The 23,249-nt window shown below is 42.1% G+C and overlaps 1 protein-coding gene across 7 annotated transcripts; it reads left to right on the top strand.

Moving 5' to 3' along the window:
- Positions 1-2,017: 2,017 nt before the first annotated feature.
- Positions 2,018-22,754, top strand: acp5a (acid phosphatase 5a, tartrate resistant). Of its 7 annotated transcripts, none has more exons than XM_060855056.1 (8): positions 2,018-2,440; positions 2,930-3,033; positions 9,130-9,214; positions 10,968-11,167; positions 11,948-12,075; positions 12,171-12,368; positions 15,796-15,943; positions 21,549-22,754. In XM_060855056.1, exons 1-8 carry the CDS (start codon positions 2,335-2,337, stop codon positions 21,789-21,791), a joined length of 1,212 nt encoding a protein of 403 aa, XP_060711039.1. In that variant the 5' UTR covers positions 2,018-2,334; the 3' UTR covers positions 21,792-22,754. The 7 variants fall into 7 exon arrangements, with proteins under 7 accessions (XP_060711039.1, XP_060711038.1, XP_060711043.1 ...); XM_060855055.1 differs by having other exon boundaries at positions 2,019-2,440; positions 9,124-9,214; XM_060855057.1 differs by lacking the exon at positions 2,018-2,440 and adding an exon at positions 2,501-2,703 and having other exon boundaries at positions 9,124-9,214.
- Positions 22,755-23,249: the final 495 nt, after the last annotated feature.

The raw sequence follows: 23,249 nt of genomic DNA, 5'->3' as shown, positions 1-23,249 counted from the left end.
GTGCGGCTGTCTCAGAAATGTTCTCTGAAACGATATGCAAGAAGGTGTCCTGTCTCCCTGATGTAGAGGAGACCTCACCAGGTGCAACAGATAGAGTAGTTGACATTGGTAGAGGTACAGGTGAATTGCTGACGGATGTGGAAGGAACCCTTGGGGCCTTGGGCAGAGGTGAAGGGAGTGGTTTTGGTGCAGGCTTTGCACTTCCTGCAGTGGCAGGGAAAGGTGCCAAGAGTGTGGTGTGGGGTGGTGGGGTGTGTGGAACTGATGAGGGAGTCACTGAGGGAATGGTCTTTCTGAAAGGCTGATAGGGGTGGGGAGGGAAATATATCTCTGGTGGTGGGGTCCGCTTGGAGGTGGCGGAAGTGGCAGAGGATGATATGTTATATACAGAGGTTGGTGGGGAGGAAGATGAAGAACTAGAGAGGTTCTGTCTTTGTTGCATTGGGAGGGGTGGGGTTCAAGGGCAGTGGTGCATGAAGTGGAGGAGATATACTGGAGGGCATCATCAACCATGTGGGAAGGGAAGTTGTGATCGTGGAGGAAGGAGGCCCCCTGGGACTTTCTGAGGTGGAATTGGTCACCCTGGGAACAGATGCGGTGGAGGCAGAGGAATTGGGATTAAGGGATGGCAATTTTACAGGAGGTAGGGTGGGATTAGGTGTAGTCTAGGTAGTGGTGGGAGACAGTGGGCTTGTAGTATATGGCTGTGGGTAGTAAGTCATTAGAGATGGTGATAGAGAGGTCCAGGAAGGGTACAGAGGTTTCCGAGATGGTCCAAATGAATTTGAGGTTGGGTGGAAGTTGTTGGTAAAGTTAATGAAAGGTTCAATCTGTTCAGTCATCTATGTAGTGGAGGAACAGGTGGGGGTTGGTGCCGGTGTAACTTCGGAAGTGGACTTTTCCACACATCCAACAAACAGGCAGGCATAGCTGTGTTCCCTGCAGGTGCACATGGCTACCCTTTTGGTTTGGAGCAATTGGGAGGATTGGAAGGAGAAATTGTTGAGAGTGAGGACCAGTTCAGCCAGGTGGATGAGGGTGTCCGTGGAAGGGTACTGGTTGGGACAGTGTGAGACGAAGAAACGGAGGTCCAAGGTGAAGATGAGGCGTTGAGGACCGGGAAAACGAAAATCTTGGAGGAGATGAAGGGCATGGGTGGTGTCACGAACATATGTGGGGAATTCTTGGAGTAAGGGAGACAGGATAGTGTCGAGGTAGGAAGAGATGAGTGCGATGGAACAGGCGCAGGCTGAGACAATTGGTCAACCTGAGACAACTGATCAGGTTGGTGAATCTTCGGGAACTGATAGAATCAGGCGGTGTGGGGTTCACAGACAATGAGGTTTGAGGCTGTGGATGGGAGATCCCCAGAGATGATGAGGTTGTGGATGGTCTGGGAGATGATGGTTTGGTGATGGGAGGTGAGGTCGCGATCAAGGGGTCAGTAGGAGGAGGTGTCTGCGAGTTGGTGCCTGGCTTCAGCAGTGTAGAGGTCGGTGCGTCACACTACTACTGCGCCCCCCTCCCCCTTGTCCCCGGGTTTGATGGTGAGGTTGGGGTTGGAGCAGAGGGAGTGGAGGGCTGCGGGTTGTGAGAATGTAGTGCTGGAAAAGCACAGCAAGTCAGGCAACATAGGAGAAGCAGGAGAATCGACGTTTCAGGCATTAGTCCTTCATCAGGAAGTTTAAAGTGACAGCTCTCCCAGTTTTGGTCCTAGGTCTCCAATGTTAGTTAAGTCAGACTTGCGGGGTCAAATCTCTGGATTTGCCTAAGACATGATCGGTTCTGAAGTAGGTGCTGAGTGGTGTTCAGCTTCTCTGCTTTTCTTGGACTTAATAGCAATTTGATGTGATGTTCTCTTGTTAATTCCGGAGCACATAAGAGTTAACGACATCGCTGTGATCTAAAGTGATACATTGGTCAAGTCGGGTGAGGACAACGGATTTCCTTCGGGCTTCCCTCCTCTCTGGAGATATTGAATCTTGCTTCCTTAAGCACATCACCAAACATCAACAAGTGTGCGTGGGATAGTCACCTGTTTGATTTTCGCTTTCACTGAAGAATTGCTCCTTCCCGAGTCATTAGATATAGCAGGAGCGCGATAGGCTTTTCCTGACCTGAGTACTGAGAGCAGGACTCGAACACAGAGTGAGTGTCCCGCTTTCTGGGCTTGGCACTACTTCAGGGGAGGTGCAGAGAGCACCGCTTGGTGTTTGTCACGAACACAAACAATCATTGCAGAATCTGCAGAGAGAGAGAGAAGCAGGGCTCAGGTCTGGAACTAACTGGGACATTTCTGTTCGTGACGGATCTTGCTGCTGGTATTTCTGGGAGATGGAAAGCTGCGCTCAGCCCCATTTGTATCTGGGAGTGTTCAGTGAAAATGGAGTCGGCTGGGGCGTGAGCAAACACCAACTCACGGACAGATCCGGAATAAAAGGTGAGAGGGTGAATTTCCTGGGAGTCTGTGTTCTGTGAGTTACTTTCTGTTTCATGGTCACGGGAACAGGAGCAGGGCTGGCTGTTCGATCGGGACCGAGCTGACGTTTGAAGCAATCATTAGGAAAACTCGGAGGTGACTAGTTTCTTTAGGGAACCAGCGGGTTGTCTGTTTAAACTTGTTCCAAACGGAAGTTTCCGAACACTATCAGCAGCTGAAGGCGAAACACAGAGTCAAGCGACGACCGCTTCCTGCAGCACCTTGTGAGTTTTTGAATTTTAAGAACTGGGATTTGGTATTAAGGCTAATTTAGATTGAGAACTTTTATCTATCAGAAGGCAAGAGTTTGGGGAAATCTCAGGAAAGAGACAGGAACCCATTTAATTTCACTTCCTCCAGACTGCATCTACAATGTGTTACTTTGGCGGGGAATGTCTGGAGTTTTGTAATGAGAGTTTTTTAAAATCCCTTTCTTGGATACTTGGGCAGGTTATCACAAAGGCCTCCTCCATCGCCAGACCCTGGCCACACGACGCCTGGAGGAAAAGCGCCTCATCTTCCGCCTAGGAACCCTCCAACCACAAGAGATGAATGTAGGTTTCTCCAGCTTCTTCATTTCCCCTCCCCCCACCTTATCTCAGTCCCAACCCCCGAACTCAGCACCACCTTCCTAACCTGCAATCATCTTCCCGACCTCTCCGACCTATCACCCTCACCTCCTTGCACCTATGTATTCCCAGCGCCCCTCCCCCAAGTCCCTCCTCCCTACTTTTTATGTCAGCCTGCCTGACACACCAGCCTCACTCCTAAAGAAGAGCTTATGCCCGAAACGTGGATTCTCCTGCTCCTTTGATGCTGCCTGACCTGCTGCGCTTTTCCAGCCCCACATTTTTCAACTCTGGTTATCACAAACACATGAGAAGCTGCCAGCCAATGTTCTATACTTCTGTACCTCATCATACTTCATCTCAATAAAGCTGGAAAATAAAGGGGAGGAAGTGATGCTTCAGTGTCAGGAAGTGTTAGTTGGGTCAGTTTTAGAGTACAGAGGAATCTCGATTGTCTGACAAAATACTTCCCGCTTGTGTCGTTTGGATAATCGAGGCTCCTCTGTATTCTGAAATGAGTGTTCCTTTCCGGCTCTCGGAGATATGGACAAGTGCAAGTATTTCACACTTAATGCAAGGATAGCCGGTCAACTGGAAACCAGTCACTTTAATCATGTGATGGGAAGCCTGTAGAAACAGTATTTCAGGATAAAAGTCCACATGGGCAAATATAGAAAGCCAGTGTGGATTTATAAAAGGGGAAATCACATTTCTCTAACTTGAATGCAGTTTTGATGAGATAATGGAAAGAGTTCACAAGGTAATGTGGTTGATGTGATGTGCATAGAGTCCAAAAGATAGAGTTGCCAGAAAAACTGAAGGTCTTGAAATAGAAGGAAGCAGCGAGAGCAGGTAAATGAAATTGGTTGAGTGCCAGAAATACAGAACATTGGTAAACAATAGCTTTATCAAGTGGTTGGAAAGATACCGCAGGAGAACAAATGAAGAAGGAGCCCCGTCAAGCCCCGTAAGAACGTCATATGTTGGAGTCAGGTCATTTCTCATTATTCTAAACTCCATTAAAGACCTAGTTTGAAGGCAGCTCACTATCTTCTCCAAGAGCAACACAGAATGAGCAATAAATGCTTGCCCTACCAATGATGCCTACATCCCTGGAGTGAACTTAAGAAAAAAAAAAGTGATGCTCCCTGCCAGGGATTGGTGCTAGAGCCACTATTTTATTGACCATTAATAACAACATAACTATGGATTTACAGGACAGAATTTCATAGTTTTTAGATCTCATAAAACATGCAAGTATCACAAGCTGTAAGGTAGATGGAGCAGGGAATGATCAGACAGGTCATAGAGCACAGAAATGGACCCTTCACTCCAACTTGTCCATGCTAACCAATTTTCCCAAACTAAACTAGTCGCACTTGCCTGCATATGACCCATATTCCTCTAAACCTTTCCTAGTCGTGTACCTTTCCAAATGTGTTTTAAGTGTACCTATATTTACCACTTCCTCTGGAAGTTCATTCCAGATACTCACCACTCTGTGTGAAAAAGTTGCCCCTCGGGTCCCTTTTAAATCTTTCCCCTTTCACCTTAAACCAATGCCCTCTAGTTTCGAATTTCCCTACCCTTGAGAAAAGACCTTTGCTATTCACTTTGTCTATGCCCTTCATGACTTCATAAACCTCAGTAGGATCACCCCTCAACCTCCTATGCTCCAAGGGAAGGAAGTCCCAGTCTGTCAAGCCTCTCATTATAATACAAACCCTCCAGTGCTGGTACATCCTTATCAATCTTTTCTGTACCCTTTCCATGGTGTACTGCACATAGCATACAAAAGTGACCTCACCAATGTCCTGTACAGCCACAACATATCTCAACTCCTGCGCCAAATATCTTCTTCATCACCCTGTCTACCTGTGACACCACTTTCAAGGAACTATGCACCTGAACCCATAGGTCTCTCTGGTTGATAACCTGCCCAGTGCCTTACCATTAACCTTGTAAGTTCTGCCCCAGTTTGTCTTACCAAAATGCAACCTCACATTTATCTAAATTAAACTCCCTCTGCCACTCTTCAGCTAATTGGCCCAACTGTTCAAGATCCCATTACACATTCAGATAGTCATCTTCACTGTCCACTATACCATCAATTTTGATATAATTTCCAAACTTACAGTATGCTTCCTATATTCTCATCCAAATCGCTTATGTAGAAGACAAATAAGAGGACCCAGCACTGATTCCTGTGGAACACTGCTGGTTATAGTGCTACAGTCCAAAAAAAATCCCTCTATCATAACCCTCGTGTCTCCTCTATTAGAACCAATTTTATATCTAATTGACTAGCTCTCTCTGGTTCCCATATGATGAACTTTACTAAGCAGTCTACTGTGCAAATCCTTGTTGAAGGCCTTAAAGTCCATGTAAACAACACCTGGCACTCTATCTTCATCTGTCTTCTTGGTCACATCCTCAAAAAAACTCAATAAAGTTTGTGAGACATGATTTCCCACGCTGACTATCCCTAATTAGTCTTTGCTTCTCCAAATGCATGTTCATTCTGTCTCTTAGAATCCCTTCCAACAACTTAACTACCACTGATGTCAGACTCACATAATTCCCTGGCTTTTCCTTGCAGCATTTCTTAATTAAAGCCACAATATTAGCCACCCTGCAGTCTTCTAGCACCTCACCTGTGGCTGTAGATGATACAAATACCTCTGCTAGGGACCCTGTAATTTCATTCCTAGCTTCCCACAATGTCCTCAGATACTTGATCAGGTCTTGGGGATTTATGTGCATTTTAAGACCTCGAGCACATCCCCCAAGTTCCCTAGTTGCCATGTCTTTCTCCACAGTAAATACTGATGTGAAATATTAATTTAGTATTCTACCCATCTCCTGTAGTTCTACATATAGACTGCTCTGTTGATCTTTAATGGGCCCTATTCAACCCCATTGCTCTTTTGCCCTTGTAGAATTTCTTTGATTCTCCTTAACCTCATCTGCCAAAGCCATCTCATATCCCATTTTTGCCCGCATGACTTCCTTTCCCAGCATGTTCCAACTCCCCTTGTACTCTTCGAGGGATTCATTGATCTTAGCTGTCTATACCTGACACGTGCCTCCTTCTTTCTCTTGATCAGAGCCTCAATATCTCTAGTTATTCAGTGTTTTCTACTCCTAACATCCTTACCCTTCCCTCTTACAGGAATGTGGTAAATTAAATTTAATGTCGAGAATTGTAACAGTTTGTTAGGCACAATGACAAACAAAACATAAAGTAAAGCAATTGATTTGAAAAGGGATGCAGGAACAGTGACCTGAGGGTTTGAAGTGCACAAATTGTTTTAAGATGGGAAGGCAGATCAAGAAAGCAGTTAAAGCATATGGAATCCTCATTTTTACATAGAGCAGAGAAAGTGAAGGAAGGAAGTTATTATGAACCTTAATTAAACACTGGTTCAGCATCAACTTTAATATTGTGTCCAGTTCTGACACCAGATACTAGGAAGTAGGGGAAGCTTTAGGTAGAATGCAGAAAGCATTTACAAGGATGGTCCTACAATGAATGTGTGATAATCAGTTACATAGCTAGTTTGGAGAAGCTGTGACTCTTTTTTTAAAAAAGAGAAGGGTTGAATGGAGATCCAATGAAAGAGTTCAGAATCAAGTGGCATTTATATCAAACAGAGAAAAACTATTATCATTGGTAAGAACTGAGACCTAGACAACATCAGTTTCAGGTAAATGGAAAAGTAACAGTTGGCAACATGGAAAAATATTTTATGCTGACTGTGGTTAGAGTTTGGAATTAATTGTCTGAGTGTGTGTTGGTGGTAAAATGAATCATGAATTTCACTACGAAAATGGATAAGCACCTGAAAAGAGAAACAAAGCCACAGGGTTGAGGACAAACCAAATGCCGTTTTCTGTACTGCAGTCATTCTATAATTTTACAGGTGTGGAAATGTAGCCCAATCTCCTATCAGTTTGGTTTCTAAGGCTTTAATAGCAGTAAATGTCCTTCAGAGAAAAGAATCTATTGGTTTTACCTGTTCTGACCTATATCACATCATAACAATTTTGTTGACTCTTAACTGTCCCTGGAAATGGCCTTGCATGCCACCATTACAATTTAAGAAAAAGAAATTTAAATCAGATGGAGCATCCAACATGGACCTTAGCACCAAAAATAACAATGGTAAACTCAGCTATGATGAATCTACAAAGTACTCCTTACTCACATCTGGGGTTTGTCTCAAAATTGGATACGCTGTCTCACAGATTAGTTAAGCAACAGTCATATTTCCAGAATTGTTTTTTACAATTAATGTCCAAGCCACCACTGTCACTATCTCTGAGTATGTTCTGTCCCATTGGCTGGACAAATTAGCCAGAGGTGATAATGTAGTGCTATGCAGTTAAGATGGGGTTTTCCTGGGAGTCCACAACATTTACCCCAGACCTTGCAAAGTCTTATAACGTCAGATCAAACATAGACATAGAAACCTCCTGCTGAATCCACCTACCACATCATCTCAACTGATAAAGCCATACATATCCATGCTGAACATCAAATGGAAGAATCAATGAGGATGACAAGGGCACAGAATGTGATCTGGATGGGAATTTCACTAGAAATCTCCAACAAAGGCTCAGTAGAAGCACTACTGATTGAATATTAAAGGACGTAACTGTTAGACTGGGTCTGCAGCAGGTGATCAGGGAACCAACAAGAGGGAAAAGCTACTTGGTCCAATCTGCAACAATCCACCAGTTGCGTATGCTTCAGTCCATGACAATGTTGATAAGTGACAATTGCATGTGGCATTGCCACCGTGCTAAATGGGAAATGTTTTGAACAGATCCACCAAGTCAAAATAGTATAAATAAGATGCTGTGACCATTAGAAGCAGCAAAATTGTATTCAACCAACATTTGTAACTTCATGGACTGCTTTGCCTCCCACTCCTCCATTTCAATTAACGTTGGGGGATCCATCCCTAATTCAATGGAGAGTGCAGGCCAGGAGCAGCATCAGACATATTGGAAAAATGGGGTGCCAACCTGGTGAAGCTACAACACCGGATTACTTGTATGCAAAACAATTGAAACAGACAGGGCTAAGAAATCCCACGATCAGCGGATCGGATCTAAGCTCTGCAGTTCCATCACATCTAGCTATGAATATCGGCAGATAATTACTCCTCATAGGATGAGGAGACTCCTCAAATATCCCCATCCTCACCAAAGGGGGAGCTCAATGTAACAGTTCAAAAAGCAAGGCTGAAGCATTTGCATCCATCTTTAGCAAGGAATGAAAAGTGGATGATCTCTCTTGACCTTCTTCTAATGTCCCAGTGGGAGTGTTAGGGATCAGATATTGATGAATAGGTTTGGAATTGGGAAAGAACAAAGTACATAGTCGGAACAGCAAAGTCTACAATGTTTTACTTCTGCTTTGTGAAATATGTATTGGAGAGATGCAGTGCAGACTCACTAGAAGATATCAGGGCCAAAATGGTTAAATTGGGGAAGGGTTGAAAAAAAAAACACTTGGCTTGTATTTTCTTGTGTTTAAAGCTGTGAGGTAATGTGGCTGAGGGTTTTAAAATGACAATAATTATCTTTTTATTTCTTCTCACAGGAATCCAGATCAAAAAGCTATCGTGTTTCCTTCCTTTATTTATTTTGGGTACCTTGCATGAAAAGCTTTGCAATACAAACCATTACGGATTGCACTGTTTAAAGTCAGCAGGAATTATTGAATAAGCTAAGTCAGTCAACATGGGATGTGATTAATACATAAATGATCAAGTTGAACTCTGTTCCAGGGCAGAGTCCAAATGTGCTGTTCGAGACTACTTGAGAAGAACTAGTTAGTCACAAACAAGCACATGAGTAAAATCCAATCAAAGTCTGTTGCAAATAAATCTAGCAAGTGGTGGTGGGAATGAGTCAACACTGTTTTGGAAAAGGTTCAATATAGCTGTTGGTCTGCTATAAATTGTAAATCATGCACATTTAGAGTTGTTGTTACAGAGAAAGAAAGTCCTTGGGATTTAAGTGTTCCTTTGGGTGAATCCTACTAAATTATTTGTGTTGTATAAGTTTCAGATGATGGTGTTTCTGATCCACACAATGGTGCACCTGATCGTTTTTCAGACTGTGATATCAGTCACCAGTTCAGCTCATGTGATGGGTAAGAATTGTCAATTATGCTATCTGTCATGCCATGACAAGCAATATGGATATGTTTTGTGATAAGTTGGGAGATTTCAAAGCTATACAAATATTTGTGTGTTGTTAACTGTGAATGGTTTGTGTATATTTTTATTCCATCCATTAATAAGAGTGGGTTACTTTCACCTGGCAATGGAGCAGGTCTCCAAAATTGTGATTTCAAATAAATCTGGATTGTAATCTGGTGACTTGTGACTTCTGACTCTGTTTACCCCAGTAACAGCTGTTAGACAGTCAAAGATTTACAGGTCATTCTGCTATAACATGCATTTCATTCAGACAAATTTGCTGTCATGTGATTGACAAACTGGGGACACTTTCTAAAGCTCAAACATTTAAAACGTATATAAGCTATGATGCGATTACATGCCAACACTTTAGTAACTGCTTCAAGTGCAATTTTTCTATAATGTGGGTTTGCACAAGTATGCAACTATAGTCACAGAAGAACTATCTATATTATAAAGCAGAGGCTTGAAAATACAAATGGACACTGTCTCTTAAAGGTCCAAAGAAAGATTTTTCACTTTCATAGCATTCCTAAACCTGACAAGGGTTTTGCCCAATTCCTTATCTTGGGAGTCTGGTTTTCTTATTTTCCGACTGTGTGGGGATGGGTAGTGACTAACACCCACACTCACTCACCCAGTCAGTCTCTCAGCCTAATGCAGGCCTTGAGACATTAAAAGCTGTCCGCAAATCAGAGACTGGCATCTTCTGAATCCTAAAGACCACTGGCTGAGATCTATTCCTTTTGGGATACAGAGTCAAGAAAGTAAGATTTTCAGTTGTCAGGAAGGTTGGTGTCCAGGGGTTTGGAGGCAGGGGCAGGAGTATGGCTTTCAGAGACTTCGACTTTGCCCCCACCAATGCTTCAGTGTGCAATGACTGGGGCAAATAGAGATCTCTTGTCCAGTCTGGTAGGCAGCTCATTCTAGTTTCCCAGTCAGGAACTAGCCAACTTCATCAGTCAAGAAGGCACCAATTAGTGGTGGATTAAGCATCTCCAATAATATTCTTGCCCAGAATTTAAAGGTTACTCTACAGGAAAAAAAGGAGGAAAGTATTTACTCCCTTCTCACCTTCTACAAGAGAGAAAAGTTCTGGTGGTGGACTTGTTGAATGGCTTGCAAGGGTCCAGCAAATTCATACTATACCTGAACCAGCTGAAGTAGTTAATTTGGTGTTCAGGTGCTCAACAAGAGACAGAAGCTTCCGGTCAGAGTAATTATTAAGTGGCATTTAGCTGCAAAGTGGGGAAATTGTTATTGATTCCTGGTGGGATGGGGCAATTACTTTGAAATTCTTAGCGTCCAGGAGACTTTGGATTTGAAAGCTCAGATTAAACTTTGTTGAGTATTTGTATGTTGTACTGAATCTGAGATGGGTACAAGTGATTTGGTCCTTTTTCACATTGTTATTTAGTTCAAGGTTCCAAACCTCCCTGTGGTAATCAGTTTGGGAATTTATAAGGTGTGCACGTTCTGATGGTAGGAGAGAATGAGGGAGGGATAATCAGTTTAAGGCACCAGATCAAAAGATTGCTTTTAAATCATGTAACCACTTTGAAAGTTTCTCCTATAAATTACATCAGACAACAAGGCTATTCAAAACTATACTCTTGCACATAGCTTTTCAATTGGCATCTGCTAATTTGCTGACATCTTTTGTGTACAATATTTGTAACCTTTCTCCACTTAAATTTGGCACAGGTCACTCCAAAGTTATTCGTTTCTTGGCAGTTGGAGATTGGGGTGGGCTCCCATATTCACCATTCACCACACCTGTGGAGAAAAGAACTGCACAACAAATGGGTGTTGTGGCTGAGATGATGGGTGCTGACTTTGTTCTCTCTCTGGGGGATAACTTTTATTACGATGGAGTTAACAGTGTAACTGATAAAAGATTCCAGGTAACGTTATCAAATTCTCATTTTCTCAAATGCATACATACAACCGAAGGCTTGAGGAGAACCATAAATGGTTTATGCCTGGGCCTATTTTATAGAGTTACAGTGGGATGGTATGCAGATGTGATTGGGCCTGTGAATGTCCATTAACACTCAAACAATCTTGAAAATGGGTTGACATAGTGATGGATGCCAGGAACTTCTATGAACATCTAGCACTGACCCAAACAACAACAATTAATTGTATTATATGGAACATTTTACAATATTAAAGGCTCTGACAACATTTGGCAGCATTTGTCAAACAAAGTTTGATGAGGTATTTGGACAGATGACTAAAAAGCTTGGTCAAGATGTAGATTTTCAAAGGCGTATCTTAAAGGAGGGCAGATAGAAATATCAAGGTTTAGGAAATAATTTCCAAACCTTGATCCTGAACAGCCATAAATGGTAAAGTGATTAAAATAAAAATGTGCAAAAAAAATCAGAAGTGAATTAATGGAGTTGATTTGGAGGCTATGGAGGTGGTATTTGGTGGGGTAGGGAGGGGATGGAGAGGGCCTTGAAATTAGACTTTTGCCATGGATAGATACAGATATATATCTATTATTCTCAAATGGATTACAGCTTGATACTATCAAATGTCCTGGAAAATAAGCAACCTCAGAAACTAACACTGAAACTTGATGTAAAAGAATATCCGCTTCAAAGCCTCAAAGGTTTAGCTTTGTTTGAGGCAAATAGATTGATAATTTGAGGTTGCAGTGTTCTTTGTAATCACAGGAAACATTTGAGGAAATCTTTTCTGCCAAGTCACTGAAGGACGTGCCCTGGTTTGTTGTAGCAGGAAACCATGATCATTTGGGCAATGTAACAGCACAGATCGAGTATTCCAAGGTTTCCAAAAGATGGTGAGATGGGTTAAGTTTCCTGTAGTTTCCCATTTCTCCAATATCACAACTGTTTTTGATTAATTTGTCTAAACAGTCCATGGTTTGATTTCCAGGAACTTTCCACATTATTACTATGACCTAAATTTCACTATCACAGACTCAAACACCACTGTTACAATCCTGATGCTCGACACTGTCCTTCTCTGTGGAATTTCTGATGACTTCCAGGGGAAGGGACCAGAAGCACCGAAAGACTATACTGTGGCTAATACACAACTTGAGTGGGTCAAAGACAAGCTGAAAAATTCCAGGTACGTACCCTGTGAACTCTTCCATATGTAAAGAGGTTATTCTGTGAATGTGTAATATTATTTAACTGGCTGTGTTTAAAGAAAGTCTTTCATACCATCAATATCTCAGTGTTTCAGTACTAATTAACTGCCATTGGAAATGTGAGCACTGTTATGCAGCGGTCGTGGATTGGGAGCAACAACATTAACAATATTTTCCTTTATTATTAAAATACCTTAAAAACAACTCCTGCTTCTTATTTTTAAATTGGTCCTCAAGGCTGCTGAATCATTCAGTATTTCCATGCAATATCTTTTGCCCCATCTGCTTTTTTTTTACCTGAGACACTGTCCCTTGGGCTTGTAAACATTCAGAGCATCCACAAACTTCAGAATTTCAAATTTTCACAAGCCTTTGCATGGAGAAATTTCTCCATCCAATTCTAATTAATCAAAGACTGTGTTCTAGATTCCCTAGAATGAGACACAGTCCACAATTTCAAAAGGAAATTGGTCTGATACTTGCAAATACTAAACTTATAGGCTGGAGGGACAGTGGAGGAGTGGGGTTAACTTGATTGTTCTACAGAGTGCTGGTATAGACTCGATATATTGTTTCCTTTTGTGTTTGTAATGGCTGTTGGGCCAAATAACCTTTTAATATTTATACTATGTCCCTATACAATTTTGTGCTTCAATGAGGACAACTTTGTGTTTGTTTCAGTAAAAACTACCATGTGAAAACATATTGTTTTTTAATTTCAGATCAAATTATATTCTCATATCTGACTTGTCTAGTAGTGGCATCAGTTTGGGATCATTAAAAAACTCCATTTGTCATACAGTACAATGCCAAACCGAACGGCTTGCTGGAACTGCATGCAGTTATAGACCAGAGCAGACCAAACCCCCTTAAAATGTATTAAAGAGAGAACCTAGATCCTAACTTGTACTTAACAGCAAGTGTAATGTATGGTACTGTGTTCCAGATTTTGATTTGATTGGTCTACCAAAAGGCTTTAAGCAAAGCACACTTTATTCTTGCAACACAGTTAAAATACAAAAAAAAGTATAACTTTAACTCTACTGAAATACTTAGTTAAAAGGTATTATTATTTAACTACTAATCATCAACTGTTCTAATATGGCAGCATTCCATAAACACACCCTTGGCAAAGGCAAATTCAGCAAAACAGATTTCCTTGTGCTATCTCCCTTCCAGTACAGGAGAATGGATTCTGAAAAAAAATCTAGCAGCATAGGAGAACTCAAGCTTTTTGTTGCAGCATAGAGAGCTGCAATAGTCCACCCTGTACTCGTGGGAGATAAGTTCCAAGACTTACTGCGGAAGCCTGAAACAGCAGATATTAGCGAACCCATTTATTTAAATGGGAAATTTAATTCCCTGGCAACCCTTCATCCAAAATTCTGGAGTGTTCCATGTGATATGTTAGCACTGTGGGTAACTGAAACTGCAGAAGCTCACTCCACGGATACAGCGGTCACGCTGTGTATCTATATCGGTTCCACACTGTAGATTAGAGTGGTGCTGGAAAAGCACAGCAGGTCAGGCAGCATCCAAGGAGCAGGAAAATCGATGTTTCGGGCAAAAGCCCTTTTTTGCCCAAAACGTTGATTTCCTGCTCCTCGGATGCTGCCTGACTGTGCATATCTAGCACCACTCTGATCTCCAGCATTTGCAGTCCTCACTTTTGCCCTATTGGTTCCAAACTCTAAGTGAAAGACCCTGGGTCTTTGTGAATCGGACTCCACCCACACATGCTTCTTTTGTTTAATTTAGAAAAAACACTTCTGGCGTTCAAAGCTGTTTTCCCCCATTGCTCCAGCAGCAGATAAACCAACACAACTGTGGCAACAGCTCTCTACAAGAGAAACAGCACAGAACAAATCTCTCAAAGGCACAGTACTGTCATAATTCTAACTCCATCTTCCTTTATAGAAGAATACTCTAGCCTCTGAGTACTAAGTTTTGCTTTTATTATTGTTACCAAATTGAACAAGCTCACACTTGCCGACTGATCCCAACTATACCCTGCTTCCTCCATCTACATAAACCTATTATGTCCAATTTCTTGGATACTGATGAAGTCCATGTTGAAATGCAGCAAGACCTAAGTGGTAAGTATCATTGGCAAGCCACATAAATACCAGCAGTGACCACTTCCAACAACTGAGAATCTAACCATCATTCCTTGACATTCAGTGGTATTACTATCATAGAATTGCCTGCTGTTAACATCCAGAGGGTTACCATGGAGCAGAAACTGCACTGGACTAGCTATAGAAATACAGTGGCTACAAGAACCATTACTCACTGCGTGTGACTCTCTGAATCTTGGCCATCAACTCAGGAATACTCCTCACTCACCTGAATGTGTACAGATCCAACAACACGAGCTTGACACCATTCAGGACAAGCAGACCCCTCAGTTGATCAAGATCCAATTGTACACTTAGATTACATTCACTGTCCACTATATCACAAATTTGGTGTCATCTACAAATGTATTGACCATGCCTCCTATACTTTCATCCAAATTATTTATATAAATGATGAACAACTGTGGACCCACACCATCCTTACAGCACACCACTGGTCCCAGTCTTCAGTCTGAACAACCCTTTACCACTACCCTCTGTCTCCACCATCAAGCCAATTTTGTATCCAATTAGCTATCACTCCCTGGATCCCATGAGGTCTAACCATTCTATCATGTAGCACCTTGTTAAAAGCCTTGCTAAAATCTTTGCAGGTGATATCTTCTGCTCTGCCTTCATCTATCATCTTGATCACCTCTTGAAAACACTCAAACTCCTCCCCCACTGAGTTGAAGCCTTCCTGAGTAACATTAGCAAATCTCCCTGCCAGCATATTGGCTCCATTCCAATTCAGATGCAACCCATTCTCCTTATGCAGGTCACTTCTACCTTGTTGGTACCAATATGTATAAAGATCTCTTGCTGACTCACTTTCCCCTGTTTTAAATGGATCACCAAAAACCTGGTCAATGGTGTTTAAGAGGGACTTTGAAGAAAGAGGATCTTGCAGATTAGGAATGTTTGACTCAAAAAGCTGAAGGCATTAGTTTAAGAATGGCGCAATGGTGGAATTCACAAAAGACCAGAATCAGGGACTCATAATAGCAGCTTTCAGTCATTTAGATGATACCCTCTAAAACTCCTGAACCAAAGCCTCTTCAGCTTTTATTTCCCTATCATATCAAATCTTTAATTTCATTCAATCAAAACTTTATTATTATTTACTTTGATCTATTTCCTTTGCATAAATACCTTGAGATGTTGTAAGCTTTGTCTGTATCTCTGGATGAATTAAAGATATTCAGTTGTGCTGTTTCTGTTTTTCTTGACGTTTTCTCTGTTTTATTCATTGTGTAAAGTGAACAGCTCTCTCTCTTGCTTCCTACAGATCAGACTTCCTGATTGTTGCTGGACACTACCCAGTTTGGTCAATAGCTGAGCACGGACCAACCAGCTGTCTGGTAGAAAGGCTGTACCCTCTCCTCACTCAGTACAAGATCAGTGCATACTTCTGCGGGCATGACCACAACCTACAGGTAAGAAGCAGTCAATACCGGCAAGCAATTGAATGCCACGATAAAGCTCAATACAAGTAATTTTTCATTCACCCAACATCTCAAAGGGCTTCCATACTTTGTAGAAAGTCAACATGAATATAAATACTATGTGGTAGGTAGTAGATGCTTCCTTCCTCCAAGTGAACAGCTAGTAATGTGTGTTCTGTAGCCAGATTTGCAGGTGACACAAAAATAACTAGAAGGGCAAGTTGTGATGGGGAATTAAAACAATTTAGAGAGAGATTGATAAGTTAATTAAGTGAGCAAAAAATTGGCAAATGGTGTATAATATGGGGAAATATGAAGTTGATTATATGGAATGAATAACAAAAAAGTGAATTATTTAAATGGAGAAAAACTGCATAAGGTTGCAACACAAAGGGACTTCAGGGTATGTCTCTATGAAACATGGAAAGCTAGCACACAGCTGCAGCAGCTAATTGGGAAGGTGAATGGAATATTTGCCCTTATTTTAAGGAGATTGGAATATAAAAGTAGTAAAGTCTTACTGAAATTGTACAAGCTGCTGCTGAGACTATGTCTGGAGTAATGTCAGCAGTTTTGGTCCCCTTAAGGAAAAGTATAATTTCATTGGAGGCAGTTCAGGGATCATTCTAGTGAATCTTCTCTGATGTGGAGGAATTGTCTTATGAGCAAGCCAAAACAAGTTGGGACTCCACTCACTGCAGTCAAGAACGAGAGATGATAGGATATGTTCTATGTTCTATAGGATGCTTAAGAGGCTTGACAGGGTAAATCTGAGGATGTTTCCACTCATGGCAGAGTCTAGGGCCAGACGATACAGTCTCAGAATTAAGTGGTGCAAGACTAAGACTGAGATAAAGAGGAATTTCTTCTCTGATGGTGAGAGTCTTTGAAACCCCTGGTCACAAGGAGCTGTGGCAGCAGTGTCCTTGTGGATATTTAATGCTGAGAGATTATTGATACGTAAGGGAATCAAAGGTTAAAGGCAAATGGAGTTCAATGTAGGTAAGTGTGAAGTGATTCACTTTGGTAAGAGTAACAAGAAGATGGAGTACTGGGCTAATGGTCGGATACTTGGTAGTGTGGATGAGCAGAGGGATCTTGGTGTCCATGTACACAGACCTCTGAAAGTTGCCACCCAGGTAAATAGTGTTGTGATGAAGGCATATGGCGTACTGGCTTTTATTGGTAGAGGAATTGAGTTCCGGAGTCCTGAGGTCATGTTGCAGTTGTATAAGACTCTGGTGTGGCCGCATCTGGAGTATTGTGTGCAGTTTTGGTCGCCATACTATAGGAAGGATGTGGAGGCACTGAAACGGGTGCAGAGGAGGTTTACCAGGATGTTGCCTGGTATGGTAGGAAGATCGTATGAGGAAAGGCTAAGGCACTTGGGGCTGTTTTCATTGGAGAAAAGAAGGTTTGGGGTAAATTGATAGAGGTGTACAAGATGATTAGGGGTTTAGATAGGGTTGACAATGAGAACCTTTTTCCACGTGTGGAGTCAGCTATTACAAGGGGGCATAGCTTTAAATTAAGGGAAGGTAGGTATAGGACAGATGTTAGGGGTAGATTCTTTACTCAGCGAGTCGTGAGTTCATGGAATGCCCTGCCAGTAGCAGTGGTGGACTCTCCCTCTTTATGGGCATTTAAACGAGCATTGGATAGGCATATGGAGGATAGTGGGCTAGTGTCGGTTAGGTGGGCTTGGGTCGGCGCAACATCGAGGGCCAAAGGGCCTGTACTGCGCTGTAGTTTTCTATGTTCTATGTTAAAGGAAAAGGCAGAAAAGTGGTTTTGAAGAATGTCAAATCAACCATGTAGATGTTGAATAGTGGAGCAGGCTCAAGGGGCTGAATGACCTACTCCGGTTCCTATTATGGTCTTATTACTGCTCAGTATTAATATCGAGGGGAAAAAAGTGAGGACTGCAGATGCTGGAGATCAGAGTCAAGAGTGTGGTGCTAGAAAAGCACAGCAGGTCAGGCAGCATCTGAGGAGCAGGAGGGTCGACATTTTGAGCATAAGCTCTTCATCAGGAATGTGATGACAAAGAGCTTATGCTTGAAACATCGACTCTCCTATTCCTTGGATGCTGCCTGACCAGCTGTGCTTTTCCAGCACCATACTTTTTTTGACTCTGACTCTGAGTATATATACGATTCCCCAAAACCTGTCCACAATCCACAAGGTAAAGTAGAGTCTGGTAGAATAATCCCAACTTGCCTGGATGTGTGCAGTTCCAATAACATAAGAAGCTTGACACCATTCAGGATGAAGCAGTTGACTCTACTGACACCACAAATGTTCATTCCCATCACTGCTGACGCTCCGTGGCAGCAATGTGTGCTAAATCTAGAAGGTACACTGCAGAAATTCACCAACGATCCTTAGAAGTACCTTCCAAACGCACGACCACTTCCATCTAGAAGGACAAGCATAGAAGATACATGGGAATACCACCAGGTTCCCTACCAAGCTACTCACCAGAAAGTATATCACTCTTCCTTCAGCATTGCTGGATTGAAATCCTGGCATTTCCTTCTGAATAGCATTGTGGCACCAGACTGCAGTGGTTCAAAGAGCTCACCACCACCTTCTCGAGAGAAATTAGGGAGGGAGATCATTGCCCAGATGCTGTTGCCCAAACCCCATGCATGAATGAAAAAAGAACTGAGTATTTGAATATTATCCTTGTGTGGCACCTTTATCAAATGCGTCATGAGCCCAATATCTATTGTCTACATATCATGAATGAATTGTTAAATGAATATTTACTTGTCAAAGACAGTAGACAGTATCACAGCAGTGGAATGGACGATGGAAGAGGACTTGCCATCTGAGGTAGTTTGGGCTGAGGTTAGAAATAGGAAAGGTGAGGTCACCCTGTTAGGTGTTTTCTACAGGCCTCCTAATAGTCCTAGAGAAGTAGAGGATAATATTGCGAGGATGATTCAGGAAAAGAGTGAAGGTAGCAGGGTGGTTGTTATGGGGGACTTTAACTTCCCAGATATTGACTGGGAGAGCTATAGCTCGAGTTCATTAGATGGGTCGGTGTTTGTACAATGTGTGCAGGAGGGTTTCCTGACACAATATGTCGACAGGCCAACAAGAGGGGAGGCTATATTGGATTTGGTTCTAGGTAATGAACCAGGCCAGGTGTTAGACTTGGAGGTAGGTGAGCACTTCGGGGACAGTGACCACAACTCGGTGACTTTTACTTTAGTGATGGAGAGGGATAATCGTGCGCCGCAGGGCAAGAGCTATAGCTGGGGGCAGGGAAATTATGATGCAGTGAGGCATGACTTAGGTTGTGTGGATTGGAAAAACAGGCTTCAAGAGAAGAACACTAATGAGATGTGGGGATTGTTCAAGGAGCAGCTACTGTGTGTCCTCGATAGGTATGTACCAGTCAGGCATGGTGTAAAGGGCCTTGTGAGGCAGCCGTGGTTTAGTAAGGAATTGGAGTCCCTTGTGAAAGGGAAGAAGGCGGCATATGTAAAGATGAGGCGTGAAGGTTCAGTAGGGGCGATTGAGAGTTATAAGGTAGCCAGGAAGGAGCTAAAGAGGGAGCTAAGAAAAGCGAGAAGGGGACATGAAAAGTCTTTAGCTGGTAGGATTAGGGAAAACCCAAAGGCTTTCTATAGGTATGTCAAGAATAAAAGGATGACTAGGGTAGGTATCGGTCCAGTCAAGGATAGTAGTGGGAAGTTGTGTGTGGAGGCGGAGGAGATTGGAGAGACATTAAATCAGTACTTTTCATCAGTATTCACTCAGGAACAGGACACTGTTGCTGATGTGAATATGGAATCACAAATAATTAGAATGGATGCCCTGGAAATGTGCAGGGAAGAGGTTTTGGGAATATTGGAGAGGATGAATATAGATAAGTCTCCTGGGCCTGATGGCATTTACCCCAGGATCCTATGGGAAGCTAGGGAGGAGATAGCAGAGCCATTGGCCTGGATTTTTATGTCGTCATTGTCAACGGGAATAGTACCAGAGGACTGGAGGATAGCGAATGTGGTCCCATTGTTCAAGAAAGGGAGTAGGGATAGCCCTAGTAACTATAGGCCAGTGAGTCTGACTTCAGTGGTGGGCAAAGTCTTAGAGAGAATGGTAAGGGATAAGATTTATGAACATCTGGGTAGGAATAACGTGATCAGGGATAGCCAGCATGGTTTTGTGAAGGGCAGGTCGTGCCTCACAAACCTTTATTGAGTTCTTTGAGAAGGTGACTAAGGAAGTGGATGAGGGTAAAGCAGTAGATGTTGTGTATATGGATTTTAGTAAGGCGTTCGATAAGGTTCCCCATGGTAGGCTAATGCTAAAACTTCGGAGGTATGGCATTGAGGATACATTAGAGGTTTGGATTAGGAATTGGCTGGCTGGAAGGAGACAGAGGGTAGTAGTTGATGGATTATGTTCATCTTGGAGCGCAGTTACTAGCGGTGTACCACAAGGATCTGTTTTGGGACCATTGCTTTTTGTTATCTTTATAAATGATCTAGAGGAAGGACTTGAAAGCTGGGTAAGCAAGTTTGCGGATGACACGAAAGTCGGTGGAGTTGTGGATAGTGAGGAAGGAAGTGGTAGGTTACAGCGGGATATAGATAAGTTGCAGAGCTGGGCGGAAATGTGGCAAATGGAATTCAATGTAGCTAAGTGCAAAGTCGTTCACTTTGGTAGGAATAACAAGATGATGGATTACTGGGCTAATGGTAGGCTACTTGGTAGTGTGGATGAGCAGAGGGATCTTGGTGTCTATGTACACAGATCTCTGAAAGTTGCCACCCAGGTAAATAGTGTTGTGAGGAAGGCATATGGTGTACTGGGCTTTATTGGCAGAGGAATTGAGTTCCGGAGTCCTGAGGTCATGTTGCAGTTGTATAAGACTCTGGTGAGGCCTCATCTGGAGTATTGTGTGCAGTTTTGGTCGCCATACTATAGGAAGGATGTGGAAGCTTTAGAACGAGTGCAGAGGAGGTTTACCAGGACGTTGCCTGGAATGGTAGGAAAATCTTATGAGGAAAGGCTGAGGCACTTGGGGCTGTTCTCATTGGAGAAGAGAAGGTTTAGGGGAGATCTGATAGAAGTGTATAAGATGATTAGGGGTTTAGATAGGGTAGATACTAAGAACCTTTTACCGCTAATGGAGTCAGGTGTTACTAGGGGACATAGCTTTAAATTAAGGGGTGGTAGGTATAGGACAGATGTTAGGGGTAGATTCTTCACACAGCGGGTTGTGAGTTCATGGAATGCCCTGCCCGTATCAGTGGTGAACTCTCCTTCTTTATGTTCATTTAAGCAGGCATTGGATAGGCATTTGGAAGTTATTGGGCTAGTATAGGTTAGGTAGGACTCGGTCGGCGCAACATCGAGGGCCGAAGGGCCTGTACTGCGCTGTATCCTTCTATGTTCTATGTTCTATATCTCTACAGGACTGAGTTTATCCACAGAGCAAATGGGTGAGGGTTGATTGGTGGGGGTTGGGGGATTTGTGCCCATAAAATATTTACATTGACATTTCAAGATAAATGTTGGATGCAATTCATAAAATGACAAGTTTCTTGATTTTTCTTCCACCTTCCTTTGAATTTAGTTTATTCAGGATAACAATGGTATTGGCTATGTCCTAAGTGGAGCTGGAAATTTCATGGAAAATTCAACGAGGCACAAAGACTTTGTTCCAAAGGAGTGGCTTAAATTTTTCTACGCAGACATCAGCTCTTTGGGAGGCTTTGTTTATGTAGAGATCACCTCAGATGAGATGCTGATCACATTCATTGAGGCTCATGGTAAATCCCTTTATCAGACCACTATCCCCAGACGCTCAAACAGATGAAGCAACTTAATTGGCTATTGCAAAAGATAGTAAAAAATGCATAGTGCTGAATGGGAGATCTCGTTGCTTTTACTGCTTTAAATGTAACAAGTGGCTCTCTGCTTTCCTTTCATGTACATTTAAAAAGGATGTCTGCTGAAAATGAGTTTTTATTGGGACATTCTCTTCAGTCTAACATCTGCCAAGTTAACCCTCCCATGGTTTCAAAAATCTTGCATTGAGCTGTTAATACATGCAAATAGACAGACTGGTGCCCTGGCTTCTTCCACATTTTAGCTCCGTAGACTTTAAATTTACATATATATTTCTAAAGTCCATTGTTTCCTTGAATAACAAGATATCTGTGGCAGACATGTAATGTTGCAATAAACTTGTTTCAACTTGTATAAAGGATATTGCTGATTGAAGCACAAGCAGTATTTTCTCAGTGTTTAGCTCAGCTACATCAACAAACCAGGAGCAAAAGAAGGAAATGATGCAGAATGAGTTTGAATAAAGTATAAGGAGGAAGTGACATAGTGTCAGCCACTCTGGTTAAGAGATCTCCTACTGCCAGAGAATGTTTGCTGGAATACTGACACTGCAAAAAAAATTCATCAGGCTTTGCGAGCACATCATTATCAGCTGGAATTGGAATGATATCAAGTGAGAGTTTCAACTGTAAACAGGCCCCAACCACACCTCCCATAGCACACATGAGCTAGTGGCATGATTCAACTCTAGTTGTTTGTAAAAAAAAAAGTTGGTTTAATAGACGTAACAACAAAAATTATGTCAGCAGAAATGAAGTAATAAAGTGGCCAGAAAGCTGCTTACTGTATTCAAGGCCTTCTCTGACATTTGAATTAACCTGATGTTTTCTAAACCTATTTTCTGATATAAAGTGTTCTTAACATTCTGTAATTGTTTTTGTATGATTCTTGATTTCTAAATTTGGGAATAAACACTGAAGTAATTTTTTAATGTTGGCAAGTTTTTTTTACAGCCACCCTAATATTACATAAACACAGAAGGTTCACATCCGTATCTAATATTAACATCAACATCAAGTGCCCATGTATATCTCCCTGCACTGCATTGCATTCCAAGGGCGTACAAATTCTATTCTATTTGGTTCTGACTGAAGTACAGAAACCAAATACAAAGAAAATTGCATTTTTTATTAGCTTCTATTGTTCTAGACTACTGCACTCCTCCTAAAGAAAAATACAATTGTGGCAGCCACATAATATATCCACACTACATATTATACTTCATTTGCAGCTTGATTAGGAGGGAATAAAAGGTTTGATGAAACCAATGTTCTCTAGCACATGCTTGGTTACAGCAACACTATTTATATACTCACTAATAGCTGGAAAGGCACTTTGAATGGAAAGTTGCCTACAGTGAGACTTGATATATATATCAAAAAACACTGCCTACCATTTAGTAACCAAGGAAGTAAAGCACTCAACA

This window comes from Hemiscyllium ocellatum, chromosome 45 (assembly GCF_020745735.1).
Source record: "Hemiscyllium ocellatum isolate sHemOce1 chromosome 45, sHemOce1.pat.X.cur, whole genome shotgun sequence".
NCBI classification, from domain to species: domain Eukaryota; kingdom Metazoa; phylum Chordata; class Chondrichthyes; order Orectolobiformes; family Hemiscylliidae; genus Hemiscyllium; species Hemiscyllium ocellatum.
This window is presented reverse-complemented; position numbering and strand designations above follow the sequence as displayed.

Coding starts and splice junctions, on each gene's coding strand:
- acp5a (XM_060855055.1), top strand. CDS start 2,335: ATGGAAAGCTGCGCTCAGCCCCATTTGTATCTGGGAGTGTTCAGTGAA. Junction 9,215..10,967: donor CAGTTCAGCTCATGTGATGG/GTAAGAATTGTC, acceptor AATTTGGCACAG/GTCACTCCAAAGTTATTCGT. Junction 12,076..12,170: donor TCCAAGGTTTCCAAAAGATG/GTGAGATGGGTT, acceptor TTTGATTTCCAG/GAACTTTCCACATTATTACT.